General features: G+C 41.2%; 2 protein-coding genes across 2 annotated transcripts in view; both read left to right on the top strand.

Annotated features, from left to right (window-relative positions):
- The first annotated feature begins 180 nt into the window (after positions 1 to 180).
- LOC138206403 (peroxisomal succinyl-coenzyme A thioesterase-like) lies at positions 181 to 20,033 on the top strand. The gene is made up of 10 exons (XM_069163094.1): positions 181 to 376; positions 1,914 to 2,013; positions 2,094 to 2,284; positions 3,879 to 4,048; positions 7,951 to 8,070; positions 8,418 to 8,500; positions 14,829 to 14,922; positions 17,502 to 17,582; positions 18,174 to 18,312; positions 19,897 to 20,033. The coding sequence occupies exons 1-10, from the start codon at positions 181 to 183 to the stop codon at positions 20,031 to 20,033; spliced, it is 1,311 nt and encodes a 436-aa protein (XP_069019195.1).
- A 2,677-nt stretch (positions 20,034 to 22,710) lies between these two features.
- LOC138206115 (metabotropic glutamate receptor 8-like) overlaps positions 22,711 to 27,062 on the top strand; it is a 163,584-nt gene continuing 159,232 nt past the window's right edge. Inside the window, exon 1 of the mRNA XM_069162617.1 lies at positions 22,711 to 23,393. The gene's annotated coding sequence lies outside the window, so the exon portion shown is untranslated. The remainder of the gene's footprint in view (positions 23,394 to 27,062) is intronic.

Genomic DNA, 27,062 nt, shown 5'->3' on the forward strand with positions numbered 1-27,062 from the left:
AAATATGGGTTTATGTGATTTGCACATCATTGCATTCTGTTTGTATTTCCATTTTACACATTTTTGGTGTCCCAACTTTTTTGGAAACGGGGTTGTGAGCTAACTAATTTTATTCAAATAATAGTAGCCCACATTTTGATGTATTTATTTGATTTTTTTTGTTTGTCTGCTCAATTCAGGATGGACAGGAATCAGTGTTGCGTGAAGCTGTCAATCCGGCCATCCAGAGGACTCATGGACGAGAAGTTTGTCGTCCTGGTCCAGAACATCCTTCCTGGTTCCCAGCTGACTGTCCACGCTCTCCACCAGTGTGAAGACGGACACAGCTGGCAGGCGTATGCTCACTACACTGCCGATGCCACCGGGACTGTGAACGGTACGTGATTCAGTACCTAGACGTGGACATTCAGGGGACTTGATTTAGAAATATTTGCAGGTATTTACAGTGCATCTGGAAAGTATTCACAGCGCTTCAATTTTTCTACAATTTGTTATGTTATACAGCCTTAAACCAAAATGGATAAAAAAAAAATTTTCCTCAAAATTCTACACACGATACCCCATAATGATAACGGGGAAAAAAAAAGTTTTTTTTAAAAATTTTTGCAAATCTATTCAAAATGAAAAATGAAAAAAAAAATAAAAAAATCACATGTACATAAGTATTCACAGCCTTTGCCATGACACTCAAAATTGAGCTCAGGTGCATCCTGTTTCCACTGATCATCCTTGAGATGTTTCTACAACTTGATTGGAGTCCACCTGTGGTAAATTCAGTTGATTGGACATGATTTGGAAAGACACACACCGTCTGTATAAGGTCCCACAGTTGACAGTGCATGTCAGAGCACAAACCAAGCCATGAAGTCCAAGGAATTGTCTGTAGACCTCCGAGACAGGATTGTATGAAGGCACAGATCTGGGGAAGGGTACAGAAACATTTCTGCAGCATTGAAGGTCCTAATGAGCACAGTGGCCTCCATCATCCATAAATGGAAGAAGTTTGGAACCACCAGGACTCTTCCTAGAGTCGGCCGCCCGGCCAAACTGAGTGATCGGGGGAGAAGGGCCTTAGTCAGGGAGGTGACCAAGAACCCGATGGTCACTCTGACAGAGCTCCAACGTTGCTCTGTGAAGAGAGGAGAACCTGCCAGAAGGACAACCATCTCTGCAGCACTCCACCAAGCAGGCCTGTATGGTAGAGTGGCCAGATGGAAGCCACTCCTCAGTAAAAGGCTCATAACAGCCCACCTGGAGTTTACCAAAAGGCACCTGAAGGACTCTCAGACCAGCAGAAACAAAATTCTCTGGTCTGATGAAACAAAGATTGAACTCTTTGGCCTGAATGCCAAGCGTCATGTTTGGAGGAAACCAGGCAGCGCTCATCACCTGGCCAATACCATCCCTACGGTGAAGCATGGTGGTGGCAGCATCATGCTGTGGGGATGTTTTTCAGCGACAGGAACTGGGAGACTAGTCAGGATGGAGGGAAAGATGAATGCAGTAATGTACAGAGACATCCTTGATGAAAACCTTCTCCAGAGCGCTCTGGACCTCAGACTGGGGCGAAGGTTCATCTTCCAACAGGACAACGACCCGAAGCACACAGCCAAGATAACAAAGGAGTGGCTTTGGGACAACTCTGTGAATGTCTTTGAGTGGTCCAGGACAAACCCAGACTTGAACCCGATTGAAGTGTTATATTTTCATTCTTTATTTTTAATAGATTTACAAAAATTTTAAACAAACTTTTTTCACTCTGTCATTATGGGGTATTGTGTGTAGAATTTTGAGGAAAAAAAAATAACTTAATCTATTTTGGAATAAAGCTGTAACATAACAAACTGGAAAAAGTGAAGCGCTGTGAATACTTTCCGGATGCACTGTAAAAGTCTGTTCCTTTTACTTTACAGTTTCAAAGGATTGCAGTCTGGGTGGGACATATTCTGGGGTTGAACCGATGGGTCTACTGTGGAGCCTCAGACCGGTTCCTGGCAGCAAACCTGGGCTCAGGTAGGCTAACGGTGCAGATGATATCAATCAATAAAGGATTCATAATAAATACCAGTTCTGACACTCCCATCATCCCTCAGGATGAGGAAGAAGAATGTCCAGACTCCCATGGAGGTCACAATCTCAGTGTACCAGGATCACCAGGCAGAGAACTTTGTGGATCTGGTTCCACTGGCCGGTGTGGTGGTGGAGCGCTGGTACATGGCGCCCGGTGTCCGCAGGATCCCGATCACAGAGGAGAATCTCACTGCAACCCTCTTCCTGCCCTCAGGTAGGACCAGAGGAAAGTCTAGAAGGAGGTGTCCAGTGGGTGTAGCTCTGACCAGCACTGGAGTCTTGACCTGGATGTGAGCCGCAGCAGGGAGCCAGTGTTAATGAATGGAGAGGAGGAGATGTGGGGAAAAGCTGCAGTTGGCTGGTTCTGTTTAGAAAAACACCTGCAGAAAACAATTAAAAAGCTTGTCATTCAAAGTAATATAGTGTTGCAGAAGCATCACACTCACAAAGTATAAAAATGTTGGGACGCTGTGTAAAATGTAAATAAAAGCAAAATGCAATGATTTTCAAATCACATAAACCCATATTTAATTACACATAGACCAAAGACAACATATCAGTTGTTTAAACGGAAATGTTATTACAAAATTACCAAAAAGTTGAAAGGGGCAACAAAAGACCTGAAAAATTGTGTAAAGCTAAAAAAAAAAAAAAAATTCAACTACGTTAGTTAATTGGCAACAGGTCAGTAACATTATTGAGGATAAAAAGAGCATCCCAGAGAGGCAGCGTATCTCAGCAGAATTTGGGGATTTCATCATATTCGGAACGTGGTCATCATTAAAGATTCAGAGAATCCAGAGAAATCTCGGTATGCGTGGACAAGGCTGAAAACCATTGTTGGATGGTTGTGATATTTGGGTCATCAGGAAGCACTGCATTAAAAACAGACACGTACAGAATTCTCTTGTGGAAATCATTGTCTTGGCTAAGAAGCACTTCTGAAAACCATTGTCTGTGAACACAGTTCATCACTGCATCCACAAATGCTGGTTAAAACTATTATGCAAAGAAGAAACTATATATTAACTTGATCCAGGAGCGTCGCTGCTTTTTCTGGGCCCGAGTTCATTTAACATGAACCGAGGCGAAGTGGAAAACTGTCCTGTGGCATGACAAATCTAAATTTTTGATTCTTTTTGGAAATCATGGACACTACATCCTCCAGGTCAAAGAGGAGAGGGACCATCCAGCTTGTTATCAGCGCTCAATTCAAAAGCCAGAATCCGTGATGGTACAGGGATGCATTAGTGCACACGGCATGGGTAGCTTGCACATCTGGGAAGGAACAATGAATGCTGAACAATGTATACATGTTTTGGAGCAACATATGCTGCCAATGTTTCTTTCAGGGAAGACCTTGTTCATTTCAGAAAAACAACGTCAAACTGCATTCTGCATGTACTGTATTACAACAGCATGGCCTTATTATAAGAGTCCGAGTGATGGACTGGCCTGCCTGCGGTTCATAGCTGTTGCCCTTTTAAAAACAAAAATAATAATAAAAAAATAGGCGCACAATGAAATATAAATATGACCCTGAACTGTTGAGAAGCTGAAATCCTATATCAGGCAAGAACTAAACTCAAGCAGCTGGTTTTTATCAGTTTCTCAAGAGGTGATGCAACACAGTGGTAAACATGCCCCTGTCGCAACTTTTTCGAGATGTGTTGCTGGCATCATATTCAAAATAAGTATATGTTTTTCATAAAACAATAACATTTCTCCATTTCAACATTTGATATGTTGTCTTTGGTCTATTTGCAATTCAATACGGGTTGACATGATTTGTTTTGATTTGTGTGAAGGACCCGGACCTTTCCCCGGCCTCCTGGACCTGTGGGGGGGTGGAGGGCAGTTGGTGGAGTACCGCGCAGCGCTGCTGGCCTCCCATGGCATCGCCTCTCTGGCCCTCGACTACCTGACACCGAAAATCACTTTGGAAACTGGAAAGATGGTGGACAACCAGTACTTTGAGGTAAATCTGATGAACTTCATATTTTGGTCTCCAGGAGGCAGCGGAGAAAGAAGCTTTTACAGCCTGGAAGTTTCTCCATACTTTTTATTTCTAGAAGTATTGTGATACCACCGAGTTTCTCTTGAAAGGCCAAAGAACAGCTTGATCCGTCCCCCAACGCAGCACACACAGGACAGAGCAACAAACATGGCAGCACACACCACTCCCCCCCCCCACCCCTCTTACAGGCAGACAGCCTTCACGCGCCCTCCCCCCCTCCACCCGCACTCTCCGATCATTTCTGTGTTTTCTTTAAGAGTTCAATCTCCTTGCACACAAATGTCCAAACAGAGGTAGTGACGAAGCGTTACATCTCTGGAAACACCAGTGAACTATTTACTCAGAAGTTCTCCTCCACACCAGCCCTCTCTGGCATCTCAGTCAATGAGCTTGTAGATAGCTTCAATTCTAAAGTTAAAAATGTTATTGATGCCATTGCACCCACTAAAGTGAAGGTTTTCTCTGGTAAGCAAAGATCTCCTTGGAGAAATGCCATGCTGGTCAGAATAGAGAAAAGAGAGTGTCGAAAAGCTGAGCGCAGGTGGCAAAAAACAAATCTCCAGGTTCACTGTGACATCTATAAAGAAAGACTTTGCAATTATAATTTGGAACTGAGAAATGCAAGGCAATCCTTCTCTGACATCATAAACCAAAAACAATAACAATACAAGGGCCTTATTTGCTACCGTCGACAGGCTAACAAACCCTCCAGTGTCAATAGCTGCTAAGCTCCGATCCACTTGGGCATGCAATCAATTTGCCTCCTTTTTTACTGACAAAATTCTGAAAATTAGACAAGCAGTAAGTGCCTCCACACCATCCACAAAATATTTCAAACTCCATGACCACTGATCTTTTACAAATTGTAAACACATCCCTTCTCTCAGGTGTCTTCCCACAGGCCCTAAAAACTGCAGTTACTAAACCACTCCTAAAAAAGGCTAATTTAGACTCTGTAGCAATGAAAAATTATCGGCCAATATCAAACCTCCCATTTTTAAGTAAAATAATTGAAAAAGCGGTTTTTCAACAGCTGAACAACATGTTGGCCGTAATGAACTGTTTTGATGTCTTCCAGTCAGGCTTTCGACAGCACCACAGTACTGAAACTGCTCTTAAGGTTTTCAACGACATCCACTTAAACACAGACAGTGGCAGAATTTCAGTCTTAGTATTACTGGATCTCGTGCTGCATTCGACACGGTCGACCACGGCATATTACTGGACAGACTAAAAATCTGGGTGGGACTCTCTGGCACAGCACTAAACTGGTTTGAATCCTACTTGAAGGACTGAGAATACTTTGTGTCTGCAGATAATTACACATCAGAGTGGCTAAATTGACATGTGGTGTTCCCCAAGGTTCAATTCTGGGGCCTCTTCTGTTCATCATCTATATGCTTCCACTAGCTCAGATTATGGAAAGAAACAAAGTGTGTTATCATAATTATGCAGACGACACACAAATATACATAACTATATCGCCAGGGGACTATAATCCCATACAACAACTGGATGTGCCAGAATTTTCTTCAATTAAACAAAGATAAAACTGAAGTAATTGTTTTTGGGGCCAAGGAAGAACGATTGAAAGTCAGCGCTCAGCTTCAATCACTGATGTTAAAAACCACAAACCGAGACAGGAATCTAGGTGTAGTTATGGATTCAGACCTCAATCTGAACAACCATATCAAAACAATTACAAAATAAACCTACTATCACCTGAAGAATATATCAAGGATTAGAGGATTTATATCTCAACAGGATGTGGAAAAACTTGTCCATGCATTTATCTTCAGTAGACTCGACTATTGTAACGGTGTGTTTACAGGTCTCTGTAAAAAGTCAGTCAGACAGCTGCAACTGATTCAGAACGCTGCTGCTCGAGTCCTCACCTAGACCAAGAAAATGGATCACATCACTCCAGTTCTGAGGTCTTTACACTGGCTTCCTGTCCAACAAATAACTGACTTTGAAATCCAGCTGTTGGTCTATAAAGCACTGAATAGTTTCGGCCAAAATACATTTCTGATCTCCTGCTACCTTATGAACCATCCAGACCCCTCAGGTCATCTGGGACGGGTCTTCTTTCTGTTCCCAGAGTCAGAACTAAACATGAAGAGGCAGCGCTCAATTTTTCTGCTCCACATATCTGGAACAAACTCCCAGAAACCTGCAGGTCTGCTGAAGACTTTTCTGTTTGCTGCTGCCTTTAATTGAACCAGATCCAAGGGTGTTGATCAATTTCCTGCATTTCTGCATTTTACTACTGTATTTTATTTCTTAAACGGCTCTGCAACTTTTATTCTATTTTTTAGCTTGTTTAATGTTTTAATGACTGTTTTTAATCTTTCAATCAATGTTCTTAATTGTTTTTTAAATTTACTTTTCTTTTGCCTTATGTTTTGATGCTTTTAATGATTTTATATGAAGCACTTTGAATTGCCTTGTTGTTGAAATGTGCTATACAAATAAACTTGCCTTGCCTTGAAAGCTGAAAGCAATCTGTGATATCCATACACCAGCTGGCAGCTGAAACAGTTGAGGGACCAGATGAGTTGAGAATGGCAGGGTGACAGTTTACAGACTGAAACGCTCTGAACGCTCCACAAAGATATAGGCTTGTAGATGCACCCTGAATTAGCAAAATGAGATTGTCAAGCACACATGCTGACTGACATTCCCATTATAACCTGTCAGAAATATTGTGCACACCTGAAAAATGTATTTATTTATTCATTTATGTAATAAAATATTGATACTTAGCACCATGTGTCAACACAGTATTGCCGCACAAAATATCAATACATCGTGATACTATGCTGTATTGATTTTTTTCTTTCTCATACCCCTAAATTCAAAAGTAACTTCTACATATAGGTAGTGGTCATGCCGGCCTCATCTCACAGAAAATGTCATTATTTCTTGAAAAGAGCCTGGATACCGTGTGCCGTGTGGTCAGCAGCTAGTCAGGATTCTTCCGACTTACAACTTGACTCGATGACAATAAGGAGCGGCCGGCCCTAGTTTGTATGTCCCTGGGTAAAAATCTTGATTTTCATTTGAGCTTGAACCACAGGGCAGAGGAAAGGATTTTATAAATAGAGATTGTGTCTGTAACAACTTTTGAATTTACTGTACATTTTCTTTCCACTACTTTTTAATCGTTTTTTTTACTCGTTAGAAAACGTGTCCACAGTTTCACCGCACAAAGGTTGTAGATGGTTAGTGTTTGGAAGAGCTTTCTCCAACCTGCCAGGATACAGTGACACTCTGCTAGGAATATTGTTGAGTTGGCTGCAGACTGCTATCTTCTACAACGTAAGTTTAAAGCTAGGCTTAGGATTCGTCATCTTGCTGTTTTGCAGCCAAAACTGACCGTATTTGGACAAGTTGGGAAGGGGGGGGATGGATCTGACTCTATCTGATTGGGAATCCGAGGACACTAAGCCCCGCCCTTTAATAGTAGGAACCTGACTGAACCACAGGCCTGTCGTTCAAGCAAACGTGGAAAATATTTTATTGACTTTGTATTTCATGAGAGAAGTTGAATTGGAGTCTATGTAGCCAGAGCCTTTTTGAGCCAACCCCTAGTGGCACTCGGTGGTATTGCAGTTTATGGCACTTCCATATTGGCTTAATTTTTTTTAGACTCAGAAGCTACGTCCATATTTACATACAGTCTATGATTAAATGGTAGCACTACAATGTAAATAGAAAAAACGTACATGGGATGGCTGGTAAAAAACGTTTCAGATTGGAGTTTGTTCAACCATCAGAAGTTGTGAAACATATTCTGTAAAATGATAATAAACACACTGGTCTCTGTGTTTGAGTTGTATCATTCTGTTTTCTGACTGCAGACAGCCTATAGAGTCCTGCAGCAGCATCCTCAGGTCCTCGGCAGCAGGATCGCCATGTTGGGCCTTTCCTTGGGCACCACTATCACCCTCAAAATGGCTGTTTACTCCAAAGTTATGAAGGTATGGCAGCTATAGCTGTTACCATCCAGTTTCAGTCTGAAAGTGTTATGTTATATATTGGACTACACATGTTATATTTTCATGTTTTCCCTTCTCACCTTTGTCCCTCTTTCCCACAATAATGGGCTGTTACAGTGGCTTTTTCAGCATGTTTTCAGTATTACTGCTCATGATGCTTTTAGGTGATAAAAGCTTTAGAAATAATGGCAATAATAATGGTAAATCTTAGTGGTTACTACACCTTTGACACATTGCTACTTTATATTTTTGTGTCTTTGTATGTTCTTTGTTCCCTCTTGGACGTGTGTGTGTGTGTGTGTGTGTGTGTGTGTGTGTGTGTCTCCCAGCTTAGATGTGCGGTGTGTATCAGTGGGAGCCATGTGCAGCCGGTTAATGCAACTGTGGATCAAATACTGACTTTCTTTAAGGAGTAAGTTACATAAATTCATGGAAAGATTATAAGGAGACAAACACATGAATCTCAGATTTAGTTTTGATCAGTTCTGAACTAAGTCATCATCTGCCAAAATTAAAGTGCAACCCCGATTGTGAAGAGGTTGGGACTGTGTAAAATGTAAATAAAAATGAAATAAACCCATATTTAATTGTAAATAGACCAAAGACAACATATCAAATGTTGAAACTGAGAAATGTTATTGTTTTGTGAAAAATATGTTCTTCTTTTGAATTTGATGCCAGTAACACGTCTCAAAAAAGTTGGGACAGGGTCATGTTTACCACTGTTTTGCATCACTTCTTCTTTTTACAACACTGTTAATGTTTGGGAACTAAGGAGACCAGATATAATTTTAGCTGCTCAACTGTCTGGGATCTCTTCTGTCATATGTTTCTGTTAGAAAAATTACTCAGAGGCTGGATTCAAAATCAAACATATCGAACATTTATTCTTGCAAGAAGGAGTAAATACATGTACACTCAAAGAAGGATGCCCAGCATTGCTCAACGTCTCTCCTCCGTAGGGCAGCTTTTATACAGTGTGACAAGCAGTTGACATTCACCCCCATTCCCTTTACATCTGAGTTCAGTTGTAGGCCATAAGATAAGGACATATGGACGTCGTAAATTAGACGTCGTAAAAGACCTTGTAAATATGTAAAAAATGATCATCAATCCCAGCATTTTCAGCAAGTTTCTCACTTAGGGTGGTAAGTCCCCGTAGAGCCTTGGTGACAGATCCATCTGGTGCTGTATTGTTAGGAATAAACGTACAACATACAGAGCCAAACATTTTGTATACACCCCCCTTTGTCAGCCAGCAGCATGTTCAATGCTATGCAGTTCTGCTAAGCCATAAGACAAGTTGCATCAAACTGTTCGCTGAGGCCCTTAACAGCGTCTCATGGATAGGACCTAAAAGTGGGCGTGCCTCGGAGCATACAATGCAGTCGGCTTTGCCCACCATCTGAGCTGAGTACTGCATCCACTGTAGCCACATATTGGTATCACCATATCTCGTCTCTAGTGACACCACATCTGTAAATTGAGTTATTTTCAATCGTCAGACTACAGGATCTATGTGTGAGCTTGTATTTGTAACCCTTTGTTGGGGTACAGTGGTGTTTGGTTGTACTATATTTATCCAGATTAAGCCCTTTGGATCTGCCCCAGATACATCTGCCCCTCGTACTAACAGTCTGGAGTCGCATTGTTTTGGATTCTTCAGTGTCAGTATTAAGGTGTTGCAGTTTCGTATGTGGCAACCTGGTGCGGTAGATCCCTTAATCAGAGACGGTCATTGTTTTAGGTCTACAGATGCTACTATTCACAGATATTTGTCTGACCAAACTAAGCTGCGGTCTTTCCCCTTGCAGGGAAGAACCGCACATGTGTCAAATGTTAGACTGGCCTGTTGCCCTTCCGTGAATGTGAGAATTAATGCTCCCTGTACCCGGTACTGATTTTTTCTTCCTTGCAAATTGTCCATCAGCCTTTACAAATGCTCTTTTAGTGCGGTGAACTTTGTCAGTAGCCTGAGGTCCTATTGTGGTCTTGTCGTCTGATGTCTGATTGTCAGGTATGTTATATTGGCTTATATTGGCTTTGTACCAAAATATGGGGAGTACTATGAACAGAGCTGTGACTATCAGAAAACAAAGGGTCCCACTGAGGCCACAGAGTCCTATCCTCCTGAATGGATGCCATGTGATGCTGCCTTGAGCCATTTTCGCTGTACTGTCCGTCCACGGATATACCAAAATAAGCTCACCAGAGCCTACTCGCCAGGGTGTTGTTGGTTTCTTCACTGGTTTGAGACAAGTACCCCGATTGGTATCGCCTCCCTTTGTAGCCAGACTTCACCACAGGGGAATGCCGGCTTGCTTAATCTGGTATGTCTGTGTTATGTGGTTCAGGCAAAGGTCTCATCCTTTTGCAATGGCTGAGGTGTATCCAGGAGGTCCGTTCAGCAATCCAAACTGCTGTTGGGGTAGCCAGGAGTATCTTGAAGGCTCCTTCCCTTCTGGCAGAGCTCCAATATTTCTCTTTTATCACCTTACTAAAAACCCAGTCCCCTGGTTTTAGGTCTATCGACTGGTTTTCCACCACCTGCGTAGGAGGGACAACAGAAGACATATCTTTTCTTTTTAACATTTTGGCCATGTAGTCTGCAGTCGTCTGGTCAGTGGGCTATTTCTTGTCCACAATAGGTCCAAGTTGTGACATGTGATAGGGATGTCCATGTATCATTTCAAACGGTGAGATGCCTCTTACACTGGGTAGAATATGCATATTTAATGTTACCAGTGGAATGCATCTCATCCACTTCCACCCTGTTTCTGCCATCATCTTTCTCAATTTTAATTTGATTGTCTCATTAGTTCTTTCCACTAGGCCTGCTGACTGTGGATGGTATGAGCAGTAATGTCTTAACTGTGTCGCGAAAGCTGTTTTATAATGTTGTTCACGAAATGTGTCCCGTTGTCGCAAAATATCTTTTCTGGTATTCCAAATCGTGGTGCAATGTCCTTTGTCAGCGCTTTTGCTACGGTCAATGCATCCGCTGTTTTAGTTGGGAATATTTCTACTCACTTTGAAAAGGTGTCAATGATAACTAGGCAATATTTATTTTCTTCGCATGGTGTTAATTCAATAAAATCCATGCAGAGATGCTGGAATGGATACTCTGGTGTAGGGAACCGGCCTCTTGTGGGTCTCATGTTTCCTTGGGGGTTGTGTTTTGCACATATAATACATGCCAAACAAATTTTATTTTATTTATTTATTTATTTATTTTTTTTGAGTAGTTTGTAAAGCCATATGTTTTAAATGCTTGGTTTATTATAGATACCATTTCCTCCTGTTGAGACATGGTTTATCCCATGGCTCAAAAGGCTGCATATGCATATAAACTTTTTTGGAGTATCATGCCTTCCTGTCATCTCCATAAATCATCATCTTTTTGTTGTGATTTATTTGTCTTCCACTGCTGTTTTTTTTTTTTTTTTAATCTCATTGTCTAGGGCCAAGGTCTTCAACAGCTGGTCCACAAAATCTTTTGTTGATTAGACAATTTTTTGTCATATTTTTCAAAATCGTTTTCTGTTTCTGGTGTCCATTGTATTTTATCATGGGCAGCCATAGGGTCATCATAAATGAGTTTAGACAGTGGGGAAGTCGTTTCTGCATAATCTGGAATCCAATTCAACAGAAATTTGTCATTCCTAAAAATGACATCATTCGTCTTTTGGTGCCTTTAAAATGGCCTCCTTACGTCCTTTGTCTAGACTCCTAATAAGTGACCTATATGCTCCTGAATCACACAATAAAGTTACTTCAATCTCTTCTATCAGTAGAGTCACAAAAGGTTTATCTTGAGTATTTCAACTGTACTTATCTCTAACACATCCTCATCTTTTGTTTCTAGTTGGGTCTGTGTCCGTGTCTGTGAATCATGTGAATGTGTGTGTGTTTCTGTATAACCTGATCCTGGAGTGGTTGTGGTTAGTCATGCTGAACCCGTCTGCGACCGCCAACCATCTCCTCCTCCTCTTCCTCCGCCCCTCCTGTCTTTCCGCCGCCTGCAGTCTCTTGCCCAGTGTCCATTCCTCCTGCAATTATAGCAGGTGTCATTACCTGGCTCTCGTGGTCCTCCCCCACGGCCGCCAGCCCCTCTCCATCCACCTCGCTTCCTCCTTCTGAAATCTCCTTGATCATTATCCCCTCGATAATATACTTCCGAATATTCTGTCTTCGTAAAAGTTACATTACATTACATTTCATTTCATTTAGCTGACGCTTTTATCCAAAGCGACTTACAATAAGTGCATTGTAAATTCTTGGCTGCTATCTGGGGTTGGAGTAGAGGGGGTGGAGTTTGGTGACGGTGTCGTGGGTTTGGAGACAGAAGCTGGCTGAGCAGCCGGAGGCGGAATAGGCGGAACGGGCGGAACGGGCGGATCAGCTGTTACCGGGACGTCTCCCATGTTAGGGTATGGAGGAGGATCGGGCCACGGTCCCATGTTGGTTCGTTTTTGTACCACATAATCATCATCCTCATCATTTTTCCGGGAGAAATGTATTTCAATTCTTAGATATAGTATTGGTGCATTAAAAGCTATACTCCCTTCCCCCGCCTTTTTGTTTTTAATCTCTCCCATCTCCTTCTCTTTCTCTTTAACTTTTCCTCTTCTCCCTTTTAACTTTTTCTCGTCTCAACTTTCCTCTTCTCTTTTCAAATATTTTATGTTATCTGCGCCTTTTGAGTGCATGCGTTTTACGTTTCCCTCCAGAGGTATCTCTTCGATCTTACTACAGCATGATCCCATTTTTTCTATCTGTGAGCCAACCAGTTAGTATGGAGTTCACCCGAGCAACTGGTCTTTATACAGTGATATCTGCTTTTGGCACCGTTAGGTTTCCGCAGAGGAGAGTTTAGGTTCACACCACAAGGTTTCGGCTCTCCTTTACACTGTCGGACACTCACAGTATCTATTCATTCATTTATTTGTTATTTATTTCTATCCATGAGCCAACCAGTTTGTATGGAGTTCACCCGAGCAACTGGACGCTCACAGTATCTAGTTATTTATGTATTTATTTTTATATCTTCCGGAAGTTTTTAAAAAAAAATTATTTTTTATTTTTTATTTTTTTAAGTAGTTATCTGTAGGTCCCTGACCTATCTCTTAAGTCCCTGACTTAATTATCTGTAGGTCCCTGACCTATCTCCTAAGTCCCTGACTTAGTTACCTGTGGGTCCCTGACCTATTTTTGCGCGCGCGCCTTTTAGTTTACCTAGTCTATTCAGACTCTTTAGTTTATATAGTCTACTCAGACTCTTTAGTACAGGTCCCTGACCTTACTCTTTACTACAGGTCCCTGACCTGACTCTTTACTACAGGTCCCTGACCTGACTCTTTACTACAGGTCCCTGACCTGACTCTTTAGTACAGGTCCCTGAACTGACTCTTTACTACAGGTCCCTGACCTGACTCTTTACTACAGGTCCCTGACCTGACTCTTTTGGGAAAAAAAAATGTCTTACCCGGGTGTCTGACGTTTGATGGTGAATCAGCCTTTCTCTAGGATCCCATCACCCTTCCTCTCTCCAGTTAGTCCTGGCCTCACCAATGTCCAAACTGTTTCGATAAAGAAACAGGGCGGAGGTCTTTCCTCAGGAGTCCCAGACTCCCCCGTGCACGGTTCCAGACTGTGTCCGGAGAGAGGAGAAGATGTTGGGATCCGGCTCGAAGGACCAAATATGTTAGAAAAATTACTCGGAGACTGGATTCAAAATCAAACATATCGAACATTTATTGCAAGAAGGAGCAAATACATGTACACTCAAAGAAGGATGCCCAGCATTGCTCAACGTCTCTTCTCCGTAGGGCAGCTTTTATACAGTGTGACAAGCAGTTAACATTCACCCCCATTCCCTTTACATCTGAGTTCAGTTGGAGGTCACAAGATAAGGACATCTGGACGTCGTAAATTAGACGTCGTAAAAGACCTTGTAAATGAGACACTAGGAACTTCTTAAGCCACAGGCAAAGAAAATAAAACTCATCATATTTTCTTTCCATCAGTTTCATTTGAATAATGTGCCAAATATTTCTAAATTGGAAATAGGTCTGGACTGCAGGAGGCCAGTTTATCACCCGGACTCTTCTACTAGAGAGCCATGCTGTTGTAATACCTGCAGAATATGGTTTGACATTGTTTTGCTGAAATAAACGAGGCCTTCCCTCAAAGAGATGTTATCTGGATGGCAGCACATGTTGCACCAAAACCTGAATACATTGTTCAGCATTCATAGTTCATTTCCAGATGTGCAAGCTACCCATGCTATGTGCACTAATGCATCCCTATACTATCACAGATGCTTGCTTTTTAACTGAGCGCTGATAACAAGCTGGGTGGTCCCTCTCCTCGTTAGCCATTTTTGCACTATTTTCCCGCACAGTCTTTCACAAAGTGATGAACCTCTCACCTTCTTCACTTAGCTTTACACAACTTTTCCAGTGTGTGTTGACCCTGTTCCAACTTTTTTGTTGTTTAGGTTCCTCCCATCAAATTCAAAATGAGTATGTATTTTTCATAAAACACAAAAATGTCTCTATTTCAATACTTGATATGTTATCTTTGGTCTATTTGCAATTAAATATGGGTTAATGAGATTTGCAAAGCATCACATTTTGTTTTTATTGAAATTTTACCCAGCGTCCCAACTTTTTCAGAAACGGGGTTGTAGATGAATTCTGTCCTTTTTAAGTTTTTATTTGTTTTTTTCATCCCATCAGAAACAATGGGAAAACTCGCATCAACGAGAACAACGAGGTAATCTTGCGACATGTGTCACTGCCCATGCCCACTGACCCCTCACTCAAAGTGGATGTGAGTACCGCCAGCCACGGTGTTTCTGTCATATTGTTGCACATTTCATTTGGTTTTTAGTTTTGAAAATGTATTTTGGGTTTTAAAAGTATCTTTTGTTATGGCACCCCTGCCTTTATCTGTTAGTACAACAGTGTAGAGAGCGCAATCAAACTGGGAACATTGTTAACCCTTCAAATATGCTCCACTGATCCAAAATCAGATAAACACCTGTTACATAACCTGCCCTTGAATGGACAGTATATGTATTTATTTTGTAACTAGACAGCAATGCATTTGATTTTAATTTCAAATTAAAATAAATGACAATCAACTCCAAACTTAACACACTCAAAAAAAAATGAAAACACAGCACTTTTCTCTTCACCCCCATATTTCATGAAGCAAAAAAAGACTTTTGAAATTTTCTTTACAAATATTTTAAAATCCATGTTAGTCAACACTTTACCTTTGCCAGAATAATCCACCCACCTGAAAGTTGCAGCACATAAAGATGCTGATTAAACGGCATGATTATTATATAACAGGTGTGCCTTGGACTGGTCACAATAAAATGCCACTCAAATGTGCAGTTTTATCATGCAGTTTGAAATATTTTTTAAAAAGTGTGTTGGTATAATATCCAAGCTGCAGGAGGAGGACTTCAGATGTTGTATAATGTCTTCCAGACTTCAGTGGTTGATTGAATGAAATTGTGTCATGATATTTGAAGGGATATTATTTAGAGATGGGGACAACACATCCTGTGGATGATGTGGAGGCACTTACTGCTTGTCTAATTTTCTGAATTTTGTCACTAAAAAGGAGGCAAATTGATTGCATATCCAGGTGGATTGGAGCTAAGCAGCTATTGACACTGGAGGGTTTGTTAGCCTTTTTTTTAATTTTTTAAATTAATTAATTAATTTTTAACAGTATTACGATAATGCAGATATGCAGTGTTTTTTTTTTGTTTTTTTTTTTTTTTTGGGGGGGGGGGGGCACAAAAATAGTCAATATCTGGTGTTACCACTGTTTACCTCATGGGGTGCAGCACATCTTCCCATAGATTTGATCAGGTTGTATATTGTGGCCTGTTGGATGCTGGTCCTCCCCTCTTCAATGGCTGTGTTACTGGCAGGGATTGGAACATCCACCTGTCCATACTGTTCTTGTGGTGTTGTTGTTGTGGTGGGGTCGTGTCATGGTGGCAGCAGGAGGTTGAGCAAGTTAGCCCAGACTTCCCTCTCCCCTGTGACATTTTCCAGCTCCTCCTGTGGCTTTTTCAGATGAGATATATGATCACTCCAGCGGAACACACCACCTGCGTGGCATCATTTCATTTTGGAGCCCAATTCGGCGGATCAGAGCAGCCATGACTGGGGGTGTGGTGCTTCATTTATAAAATCGAACCGACCAAGAGAAACTCATTGATTCAACGGTAGGAACTGCAGCTGCGTCACCGCTGCTGACACGCATATCCATTGTGGATACCAACACGTAACCGAGACGCAGAAGAGCAGCACGTGAAAAGGTAACGCACACGCCAGGCAAAGCGGTGTTCCAGGTCTTGGAAGCCGGGACCACCTCAACCGAAGCTTTTCCTCCCAGCTCAACTCCCTCTTTACCAAAATGCTCCGGTACAGCGCCTGCTTCCCTGCTTTGAACTTTGAATATCTCGCTTCATCCTACTGTCACTCCTGAACAAGAACCCTGAGATACTTTAACTCCTTAACTTGGGGTAGGAACCCTGTCCCCACCTTGAAGGAGGAATCAACCGGTTTCCGGGAGAGCACCATGGCCTCAGACCTCTTACCAGCCGCTTCACACTCTGCTGTAAAACGCACAAATGCATGTGCAAGGTTACGGTCTGATGAAGCTGGACCTCAAAATCCTGTCCATGACAATCACAAACAGAGCTGGTGACAAAGGACATCCCTGGCAGAGGCCAACTCCCAACGTGTCTGACTTATTGTCAAGAATATGAACACAAGTCTTAGTATAGTTATATAGAAATGGAATGGCCCGTTGCCAAGACCCTGGAACCATATACACCCCTCACAAGATCCGCTGTCGTAAGCCTACTTTGCACAAACTCCCGTGACCCCTTGAGTAACCCAGTGAAGGTAAAGAGTTAATCCACTACTCCACCACCAGGACGGAATCTCGAGGCCCACCTCTGAGCCTGGTTCTGTCGGAGGTTTCTTCCTGTTCAGAGGGAGTTTTTCCTTCCCTCTGTTGGAGGTTTTTCTCCTTTATGTGGGAATTGTTGGGTTTCTCTGTATAATATTGTAAAGTTCTGCTGTTAGGACTTTAAATGTGTTAAGTGCCATGAAATAACCTGTGTTGGGATGTATAAATAAAATTGAATTGAATCTGCATTGCTCCTCCTGAATCCAAAGGTTCAGTACAAGGTACAATCGGTCAGATCCTCCTTTCCATCACTCTGTCAAAAGCTTTTCATGGGAGATAACTGGAGCACATTTCAAAACCCCACATATAATTGATGATTCCCGAGGTGATGGGAGGTGAAGCGTAATTATTTAAAGATGTAACAGGTGTAGAAGTGTGACAAGCTGCTGCTGTTTGTCTCTGATCAGGTTGGACAACTTCAGTGTCCTCTGTTGCTGCTTGTGGGTCAGGATGATCAGAACTGGCCCGCCCCTGAGTCTGCAACAGACGTGAGTTCATTGACACGACAGCTTCCTGTATTTATTACAAGAGATTTGAAGTCAGGTTAGAAAGCTGGATGATCAAAGTTGGGTGAAACTTTACTGATCGCTGAGGGGGAACTGAATCAGGGCAGTGAGATATGGAAGTCCAAAAGGGCCAAAACTAAACAGTAAAGTCATTTAAAATTAATGAACCAACTCTTCATTAAAAAGTGGATTAGCTTTTAAATTAACACACAAAATGTGTTTTTTTGCTTGTAATACTGGTATGTTATTTGATTGGACTCTGGCAAAACAAAGTTTTGAATCCTTCACATAGTCAGTTTGGCCACAGAAGTTTATCTCATAATATTAAAGACCAAGGGTTACAGGGCTTTTGCTGTCGGGGCTTCAACCCTTTGAAATAGCTCACCTGAACTATGACAAGGAAATTCATTCGTATTGACCGTGAATTAGTTAACTCTTAGTCAGTTGACTTGATTGTTTTCCTGCTTTCTTTTATTGACCATTTTTGTGAAGCCCTTTGTAACGAAAGTTTGGAAAAGGGCAAGAAACCATTTAACAAATGTGAGATCAGGTTTGGAACGTCCTGTTTTCCAGATGAAGGAGATGATGGAGCGGGCAGGAAACGGCCACCTGCTGACTGTCCTGTCGTACCCAGACACAGGTCACCTGATCGAACCACCGTACACGCCGCACGCCCGAGCCAGCACCCTCAGAGCTTATGCACGTGAAAAGAGTAGGTTTTCTTTTTGGATGATTTAAGGTTAAAGGGAATTGGTTTTATCTTTTTATTTGAATGTCCTGTGTTGATTGTAAATGTTGTCAACTGAAGCAGTAAATTCCCCAGTGTTTGCTACACCGACCGAGAAAGCTACGTTTTTCTGAGCCATGCCGGCAGTGCCTACATCTACCATAATGCATTGCGCCTAAGCTTCTAACGCCTAACCCACGAAATCCTTCAGGTTCCCTTTGCGAAGTCTCTCCCATTGTAGCACCAAAATGACAAACAAACAAACAATAAACATTCATAAAATATTGTCTGCAGAGTGCAAAAGACAAGAAAGAAGGTTGTTTTTTTTTTATTAGGAAGCTACAACTACTGATCATATAAATAAAACGTGAGCAGCTATTGTAAACCATTGACTGTATGTAAAAGTGGACGTAGCTTCTGGCTCTGAAAAATTAGGCTGATGCGGAAGTGCTGTGAGTTGCAATACCACTGGGTGCCACTAGAGGTCGGCTCCAAAAAGCCTCCGGCTCCATAGACTCCCATTCAACTAGTCCCATAAAATTCTCAGTCAATAAAATTTCTCCAGGAGTTATCTCAGTGTTGTTAGCTATAATCACTTCTTCTCATTAGTTTTCTGCCGGTCCATCTGAAAATAATCTGTCATTAATGAGAAAATAAGCTTCAAAAAGCCATGTATATGTGGGCGTGTCTGTTTGATTGACAGGCCTGTTGTGCAGTCAGGTTATGGCTATCGGTGGGCGGGACGTAGTATCTCCGGGTTTGCAATTAGATCGAGTCAGAAACCCCCCCAGCTCGCCCAAATATGTTCACTACCAGCTCCAAACTGCTCGGATGGCCAAATTCTGAAACTCAAGGCTTCATAACGACCGTTCACAAACCAACGGGTGACGTCGCTGCTGGTTGCTGCATGTTGTAAACACAAACAGAAAAGGGAGTTGAGAAAACTGCTTGTCCGTCATTTCCATATATCACCACCCACTTTTTGTTGGCCAAAATATAGCATTAGGTGACAAAAACACTCCGTGATCATCAGCCCTCTCAACCCGGCTGGTTTTAGTTGTCTTTATCAATTCATCTTCAGTATCCTGAAGAAGTTCTCCAGCTCCCCTCCGTCCAAGCCTGGAGAAAACATTTCATCCACATACGCATACACGGCTCCAACAGCATCCAACAAACACTATCCAAAATTATTTAATTATTATTTAAAATAATTACGTTTCAGTTGGCATCACAGTTTCAATTTGTTTGGCACCACCAGTTGCTATTTGGATGACATTTCTGCTACTGGAAACAACTGGTTGCAACACAAGCAAAGAGAACAGGGTTTTTTCCTTTTCATTTTTGATTGACATCCAGAGCACACCCACTTGGCCACGCAGAAAGTTCTGCCGCCGCTGCCAGAAGAACAACAACATTTTGTAGCTGCTTTGCTGAGAACAGAGAATGTGTTGTTTCAGTTTACTACATAAACCATCAACAGTTATTGCTCACAACAATTGGCCAATTTCCCCTTTAGTGTGCCAGAATCAGGCAGTCGAGTTCTGACAGCCGTTTTTCTTGTGTTTGCAGTAATGAATCTGTGGGGCGGACAAACGACGGCACATTCTCACGCTCAGGAGGACGCCTGGAGGAAGACACTCGTCTTTCTGAAGGAGAATTTGTACGGCGGCTCAAACCATTATACAATCCCATCGTCCCACCTGTAACCAAGGTGACAACTAACGATAGTAGTTTACCGATGTGAAGTCAAAATTCCACACATTTTACCCCAAAGACAATGTTTCATGACTCACTTCTATGAAGCTGTAATTACTGCTCGGGTGGGAATTCTCTGTAGGATCATCAGAACAAGCGACTCCTGTCACACTGATCGCATATTTTATCATACAAATATTGATAACAGTTTTTGGATCCTGGTTATACATTTTAATGAATTCAGAAATTATGATTGTACTGCTTTCTTCTACTTTACGTGCTTTCTGTCCATCTATAATATATTTTGTAATCAAATTCATATGATTAGAATAATGATAATTTACTAAGAACTTGTATTATTACTATGCTGGTACCAATCGGTGTTGAGCTGTTATGTTTTTAGATTATGTTCATACAAAACTGTAGCCAATAGATTAGCAGCAGACTTGTGCTATTTGACATCCGCGTCACATCCACATTTTATGTGGATAAACTAATATTTATGAATAAATGTCATGAGGAGACGAGCTGTTGAGTGAGCCACAGCGCCGCTCCCACACTCTCCTCCCACTCACTCACTCCTCTAGTTTACTATTAACTAGTTGATAGTCTGCACGCTGCACCTAAAACACTCAAACTGTCAAAACCACCCTAATGGCCATGCTCTTCGACACAACGCAGCTTCGACCAAAACGTTTTGTCCTTTACTTGCATTTACCAACTCAAGTTCGTTTACACTGTGTTACAGTCACTGTCAGTCAAACGCAGCTCATTCCTGACCAGCTCCCTGTCTTGTGTGTCTGCTTAAACGTACCCTCGATACAAAAATGGCCCAAAACTCTGGACTGTGTGAATGTTCACTTCGGTCAAATAATTCTGTTTTCAAAAGAAGTCAAAATAAATGTTCAAGTGCTTCAAAGGCAAATCTTTGCCTCCCCCCCTGGCCTGCTAAATTGCAGGTGCTCCAGTATGACCAATGAAAATGTTTGGTCACACCCTGGAGTCTTGTTAGGTTACAGTTGGAACATTTCAATGGGAACGCAATGAAAACTCCTTCAGAAACCAGTAGAATTAATTTTACAGTATTGCTTTCCATTTCACATCTCACTTTTTAAACACGAAAAAAAGCACACATCTAGCTCTGGTTCCTCTTTGAGTTTGAGTGCACTTATTGTTAGTTGCTTTGGAGATAGAGGGCTGCCATATCAATGTAATGTAATGATTAATAATGATAATTAGTAAAACATGCCAGAAGAGTTCAAGGTGTCTTCAGATGTTCTGTATTGTACAACCAAAACTCAAAGATATTCAGTGGACAGTGATACAAAACAGTGAAAAGCAGCAAGTCCTCACATTGGAGGACGTGTCAACAGAGAACAGTTGGATCTTTTAAATGATAAATGACTTAAAACAATTTATCATTGATTAAAATATAGATACATTTATTGTGGACCAATTCATCAAATCAGAGATCTATTCAAGAACTGTACGCTTTTTTTTTTTAAATTTTTATTATTATTATTCATTCTGTACTGTCATCAATAAAATACAATCAATGAAAGGTGTCTGGGAATATTTTCACACTCCTCAAAACCTTTTTTTCCACACACTATATACAATACATAATCAGACAATAAGTAACATCAGACTGACAGAAGAGTTTCAGAAAGCAGATGGTGATGTTTCTGTGGGAGGAGACTGAAGCTCCACACAGTGAGGCTGACCTTCAAACCATTCAATAAAACTCTGCAGATGGTTGGTCTGCTGTTGCTCTGAGTAACACTGATTCTGTCACTTATATTGACACCACAGAAGGTAATTTACAGATTGAAATCAAATGATGGAATTCAACTCTCGGTCTGTTCTTGCAGTAAGTGGTTCATACACACAACTCATTGAAAAACTGGCATTTATAGACATTTTGCATTTGGAGGTACTTTTGAACTTGTATTCACATTCATGTAATCCAGATAATTAATACTTTTATAACCATACAAATATCTTTGGAACCTCCCTACTGCATCCACAACCTCTAGTTGTAACATAAAAGGTTAATACGTTATGATAAAAAAAATATCCAAATTAACCTTAATTATTGCTGAATTTAGCATTAACGTTATTATAACAGTATTTTATTTAATTTGATATCGCTTAATCATCACAGTACTTTGTTTACCTTTAATATAAGGATGTTATTCTTCATAAAGTCTGATGCTAGCTGTCGAAGAAATACAAGTTTAAAGTCGCATATGATGTAAATAGTATTTATACACAAGTAGACCTACATACAAGTACAGCACGTGTACTTACTAAAGGTCTGTAGTTATTTTCCACTTCAATATAGTACATGAAATGAGTATTATTTTAGGATAGATGTGAAAAAAACTAAACCTTTCTTTTAAACTTTCAGTAGGCTTAAATTGTATGAATCTGGCGAAAGCAATTAAGGAAGATCAATATAGGCATGTGTGTTTGATGCAGCCACATATTAGAACCAGCAACCGGTTGGATGTAGTTGGGCAGTTTGTCCGCTCGGGGGCGTCCTGCTTCCATCTCTACTGCTTTCCACCTTCAACATCTCTCTCAGGCTGCATGAAGAAAGCTCGTTAACTTCATGTGTGACTGCACGAGCCGCGCGCGCACTCTTCCTCTCGGCTCTTGATATGTTAGTGCCCACCAGGACGGGATCATGTGTTTCCCTCCTCAAATCTGACACCTGTTCTGTGACCGGGGAACTTGAGGAGACCCTCAGACTTCCTTCAGCCTAAACTCGGCTGGTGTGATTGAGCCTCAGAGCCGCCCGTGTTACCCGGTGTTTCCTATGATGCAGGACAGCCGCACTACACGCGCACTTTGGAGAGCTGCGAGAAGCGGAGAAAAATCGCGCCCCCTCTCTCTCCCCACCAGCCCCCTTCTCTCTCTCTCTCTCTCTCTCTCTCTTCAGGACCCAACGCTTGATGTGATGCATGTCTTTACTGGAGTGACCTGTCCGATACACTGATTTGAGATCAGCAAGGGCTGCAGGGGAAGAGACCCGGACGTCATCTCCAGGCTGAGCGGCAGGGAATCGAACCGACACCTGCAGGTGATCGAGGTTGTCAGAAACCTTATATTTGGAGGAATTTATCGCCTCTCTGTCAGGACTAGGATCTGCCTTCATGTGTAAGTGCAGAAAAGGAAAAAAATTAAGTGGATTTTGGATTTGATATTTTGCCAGTATGGATGCTGATGCAGGATTGGATTGAGTTCCTGCGAGAGAATTTATCGAACAATGTTTGTGATGTGAGAAACAGCTGAAGACACAACATCTGGTTGACCTGTGACACTGAGAGGAAACACCTGCTCCGGCTGCAGAGAAGGAAAAAAAAAAGGTAGGCACCTGAACGCATCACAACATTTATGGCTGAAAAACAATTAACAGGTGAAGGCAATCTAGGTTTAATTAAATGCGCAGGCTGCAGGTTATTGCTCATTAACACACACCTCTCTTTTTTAGACGAGAGGCTACTTAAGGTTTATAGTGCTGATGTTATTACGGAGAGAAGAGCACTAACATTCTCCAGATTCTGTAACTCCACTAGTAGACTCAATCAATCAATCAAGCCATCAATCAATCAATCAAGCAATCAATCAATAGATCTCAGACTGTTCACTTGTGTGTTTCATCTGATTTCAGATCAGATTCGGTATTTTATGACTCCAGCTGATCCTGCTCCAACGTAACTTGAGAATCGAACTCACACGCGCGTGTAAAATCGTTCACGGAGTAGGCTATCATGCTTGCGCACCTGTGACAATGTGCGTGCGTGTCCAAATGCTCGCGAGCGAACGTATGTGCGCGCGTGTTGCCGATTTCATGCGTGCAAATGTGTGAGTGCACTTTTGAATTTCCAGTCTGTGCACGCGCGGCGATGAAGTGCGCCTTCAAGTTTGCGCTGTATAGATTTGTGCACGAGATTATATTGGGTGCGTGCGTGCGAGTGCATGTCTCGCTCTGTCTGTGTGTGTGTGTGTGTGTGTGTGTATGTGTCTTGGATGAGAAAGAAACCATGTTCATCTGTGTGTCTGCGCTCGTGTGCGTGCGTAATGAAAATGAAACTGAAGTCACGCACTCATGGCCCGATTTTTTTTAAGTTCAGATGTGGTTAATTCCTGAAAAAAAAGTGTGTGTGTCTGTGTGCGTGTTTTAAATTTGCCTGGGGATGAACTTGTGTTTGAGAAATAACATGTACGATTATGAGAGAGAAAGAAAGAGCGAGAGAGCGATGCATACACTGTAGAGAAAATCGTGTTAAAGGATGAAAGGGCGAGAGGACGCATAAAAAGGTAAAGGAAGGGAAATTAAGAGAAATAATGAGACAGTGAGCTTCATAGAAAGTGGGGGAGAGAGACAGCATGTCATGTCTCCCTCTGCAGCGTCCAATAAGAGCAAAGTGACTTTATTCACCTCCTGGTAAAGCTTGGCCATGAGACAAAATCAAATGTCCCAATATTTTTGGCCAAATGTCTCAAAATCCTAATGGGGCACTACTGCAGGGATGACTGTTGGTGCTTTCACAAAATATTTTAAATATGAGATTATTGATCAATAATCATCAGTTGATGTGGATATAATAACTAAGTAAAGGCAAATACAGTAATAGGACTGCACAGGTTTGTAATTTCAGAAAATGGCATGACTTAACTTAATGCCGCCTTTAAAACAAAGAAAAGACAGAATGTATGCCACATGATGATATGAAATCCAAAATCTGAGGCAATAGTCTTATATCCCGACAATGATATAATATTGATATATTGCCCGGCCCTAAATCTACTGCCAGCAGATGGTCATCCAATCAGCAGCCCTGACATTTACTGCATCATCAGTTTAAATAAAATACATGGTCAGAAGTATGTGGACACCTGAACATTTCAGCTCTGTGTGATTAGCTTTATCCATCAGACTGACAGATAGAGGTATCCGCCTCGTCACTTCAAACAACATATTTCCTTTACTCCAGAATACAGAGTCGGTGAGTTTAACGTCACCCCGAAACGTTCCTCAAAAGAAGAGCAACAGCACCGGTGATTACAACCAACGCTCTGAAATGGCTTTTTGTATGTTTCCATTCAAGTGACAAACTCTTTTAATCGGAGAGAAACACGAATACAACGTGATGTCATTATACAGTGACAAAGTCTATATAAAGAGGAGGTCAGGGTGAGAATTTGAAATACCCTATTCTCAATTAAAAAGGAGCTCTTTTTGTTTTATCTCTATATTGAGTGAATGCAGTATTTAGTTTTGGTGCTTCTGCACAGTCATGGAAGTTGTCAACCAACAGGAGGATGAATGATTTGCTTATCCTCCTCTGATCTTTTACAAAGAGGTGATATTGTGAGAGCGCCACACTGAAATTCATTGAGCTCTTCAGTATGACCAACATTTTTTTTTTTTATCACTGGAGGCATAATGTCTGTACATTTGATTTTTACCTAGTTAACACTGAATAGGACCGAGGTTTCTGAAAGACTTTCCTGTAGTTCATAGCAAAATTGATATGTATCCTGTCCCACACAGTGTAAACAAACCATTCATGGACTGAGAAGAAATGCACTAAGAATTTTATTGTAAGTGGCAGCACGTGTCTACTCGCTGTGGTCATTATTTATTGCACGTTTGTAAAGTCGTTTGTGTTTCAAATCAAATGTACGCATATGTTAATAATTTCCCTGAGTTCCTGAGTAATTTTCTACAATGTATAAACATTTAACATTTATATATAAACAAACAAAAAAGAACGTATGTGTATATATATGTGTGTATATATATATATATATATATATATATATATATATATATATATATATATATATATATATATATATGTACATAGACATACACATACACTGTAACACTGTACATCAGTATGTAGACACGCCTGCATCACTCTACAAAGTAAATACAAAGTAAATACACAGTCAACACATCATACCAGCACAATATACCCAAAAATCAAATGACAATATTGTCATTTGATTTTTGGGTATATTGGCCAAATGTCACCATTTTTGCCATTTTATACCCTTTCGAGCTCTCATGAAAGCAAACACTAAAGCGCTGCAGCTGCACACGCAGGTGATGTCAATTATTGTTATCTATACTATTATTATCTTATTGCTTCTGTATGCTGCTGTAGCGAAAAAAAATTCCCCTCGGGGATTAATAAAGTAACTACCTAACCTAACCTAATTAACTCCGTTAAGGTTTAGTGCTCTGACCTGAAGATGGAGATTGGGACTGGAACCGTGTGTAATAAAGACTTGACATTTGGGGAGGGTTTAAAATAAATCAGCCCGCCACACATACTGGATCATAAAGGAATAAACAATGGTGTCTAAAAAGCCTTTAGAAGTCCGAAGGAATCAGATTCAATAAGTATTACAGGCGGCTTCCCCCCGTCTGAACGCAGCTCGTTGGTCTCTTCTACTTCTTGCTTGAAGAGATAAAAGGCCATCTTAGTCAAGTGTGAATATTTGGTTGGTGGCAAATATGAAGCCAGGACACACACAAAGGTACAGTTGATGAACAGATAGTTCCACCACAAACTTATTTTTCACATTTTTTCCTATGTACATATTAAAAAGTAGGTGTCACACTTAAGCTAGAAGGATAACATGCGCCGGTTTTATCCAGTTTGAAAGGTCATCCTGCATCACGATGAGTGACTTTTGACATGTTTTAAAACTTTGTTTCCTGTCTGGTTTGATTTCCTGCTTGTTAACCTTACAAACAAGTAAGTGAAGCTTCATTTATGCAGCCCTTTTAAAACACGCAAAGTGCTTCATACACACACACGCACGCACAAAAAGAAATACAAAAAATAATGAATATTAAATATAAAAACATTGCACAGCAAAGTGTATTGGGATGTTTCACCTGCTGTGTGGCTTTGATTGCTCAGAACATACCTGGCCAGATGTTCTCGATGTATTTTTTTTTCTTTTCTATGTAACATATTTTAAACAAAACAAATCAAAAACACTGGGAGCTTAAA

This window comes from Embiotoca jacksoni, unplaced genomic scaffold (genome assembly GCF_022577435.1).
Source record: "Embiotoca jacksoni isolate LCO1_2020_lvr unplaced genomic scaffold, fEmbJac1.0.p SCAF_3, whole genome shotgun sequence".
Taxonomy (NCBI): Eukaryota; Metazoa; Chordata; class Actinopteri; family Embiotocidae; genus Embiotoca; species Embiotoca jacksoni.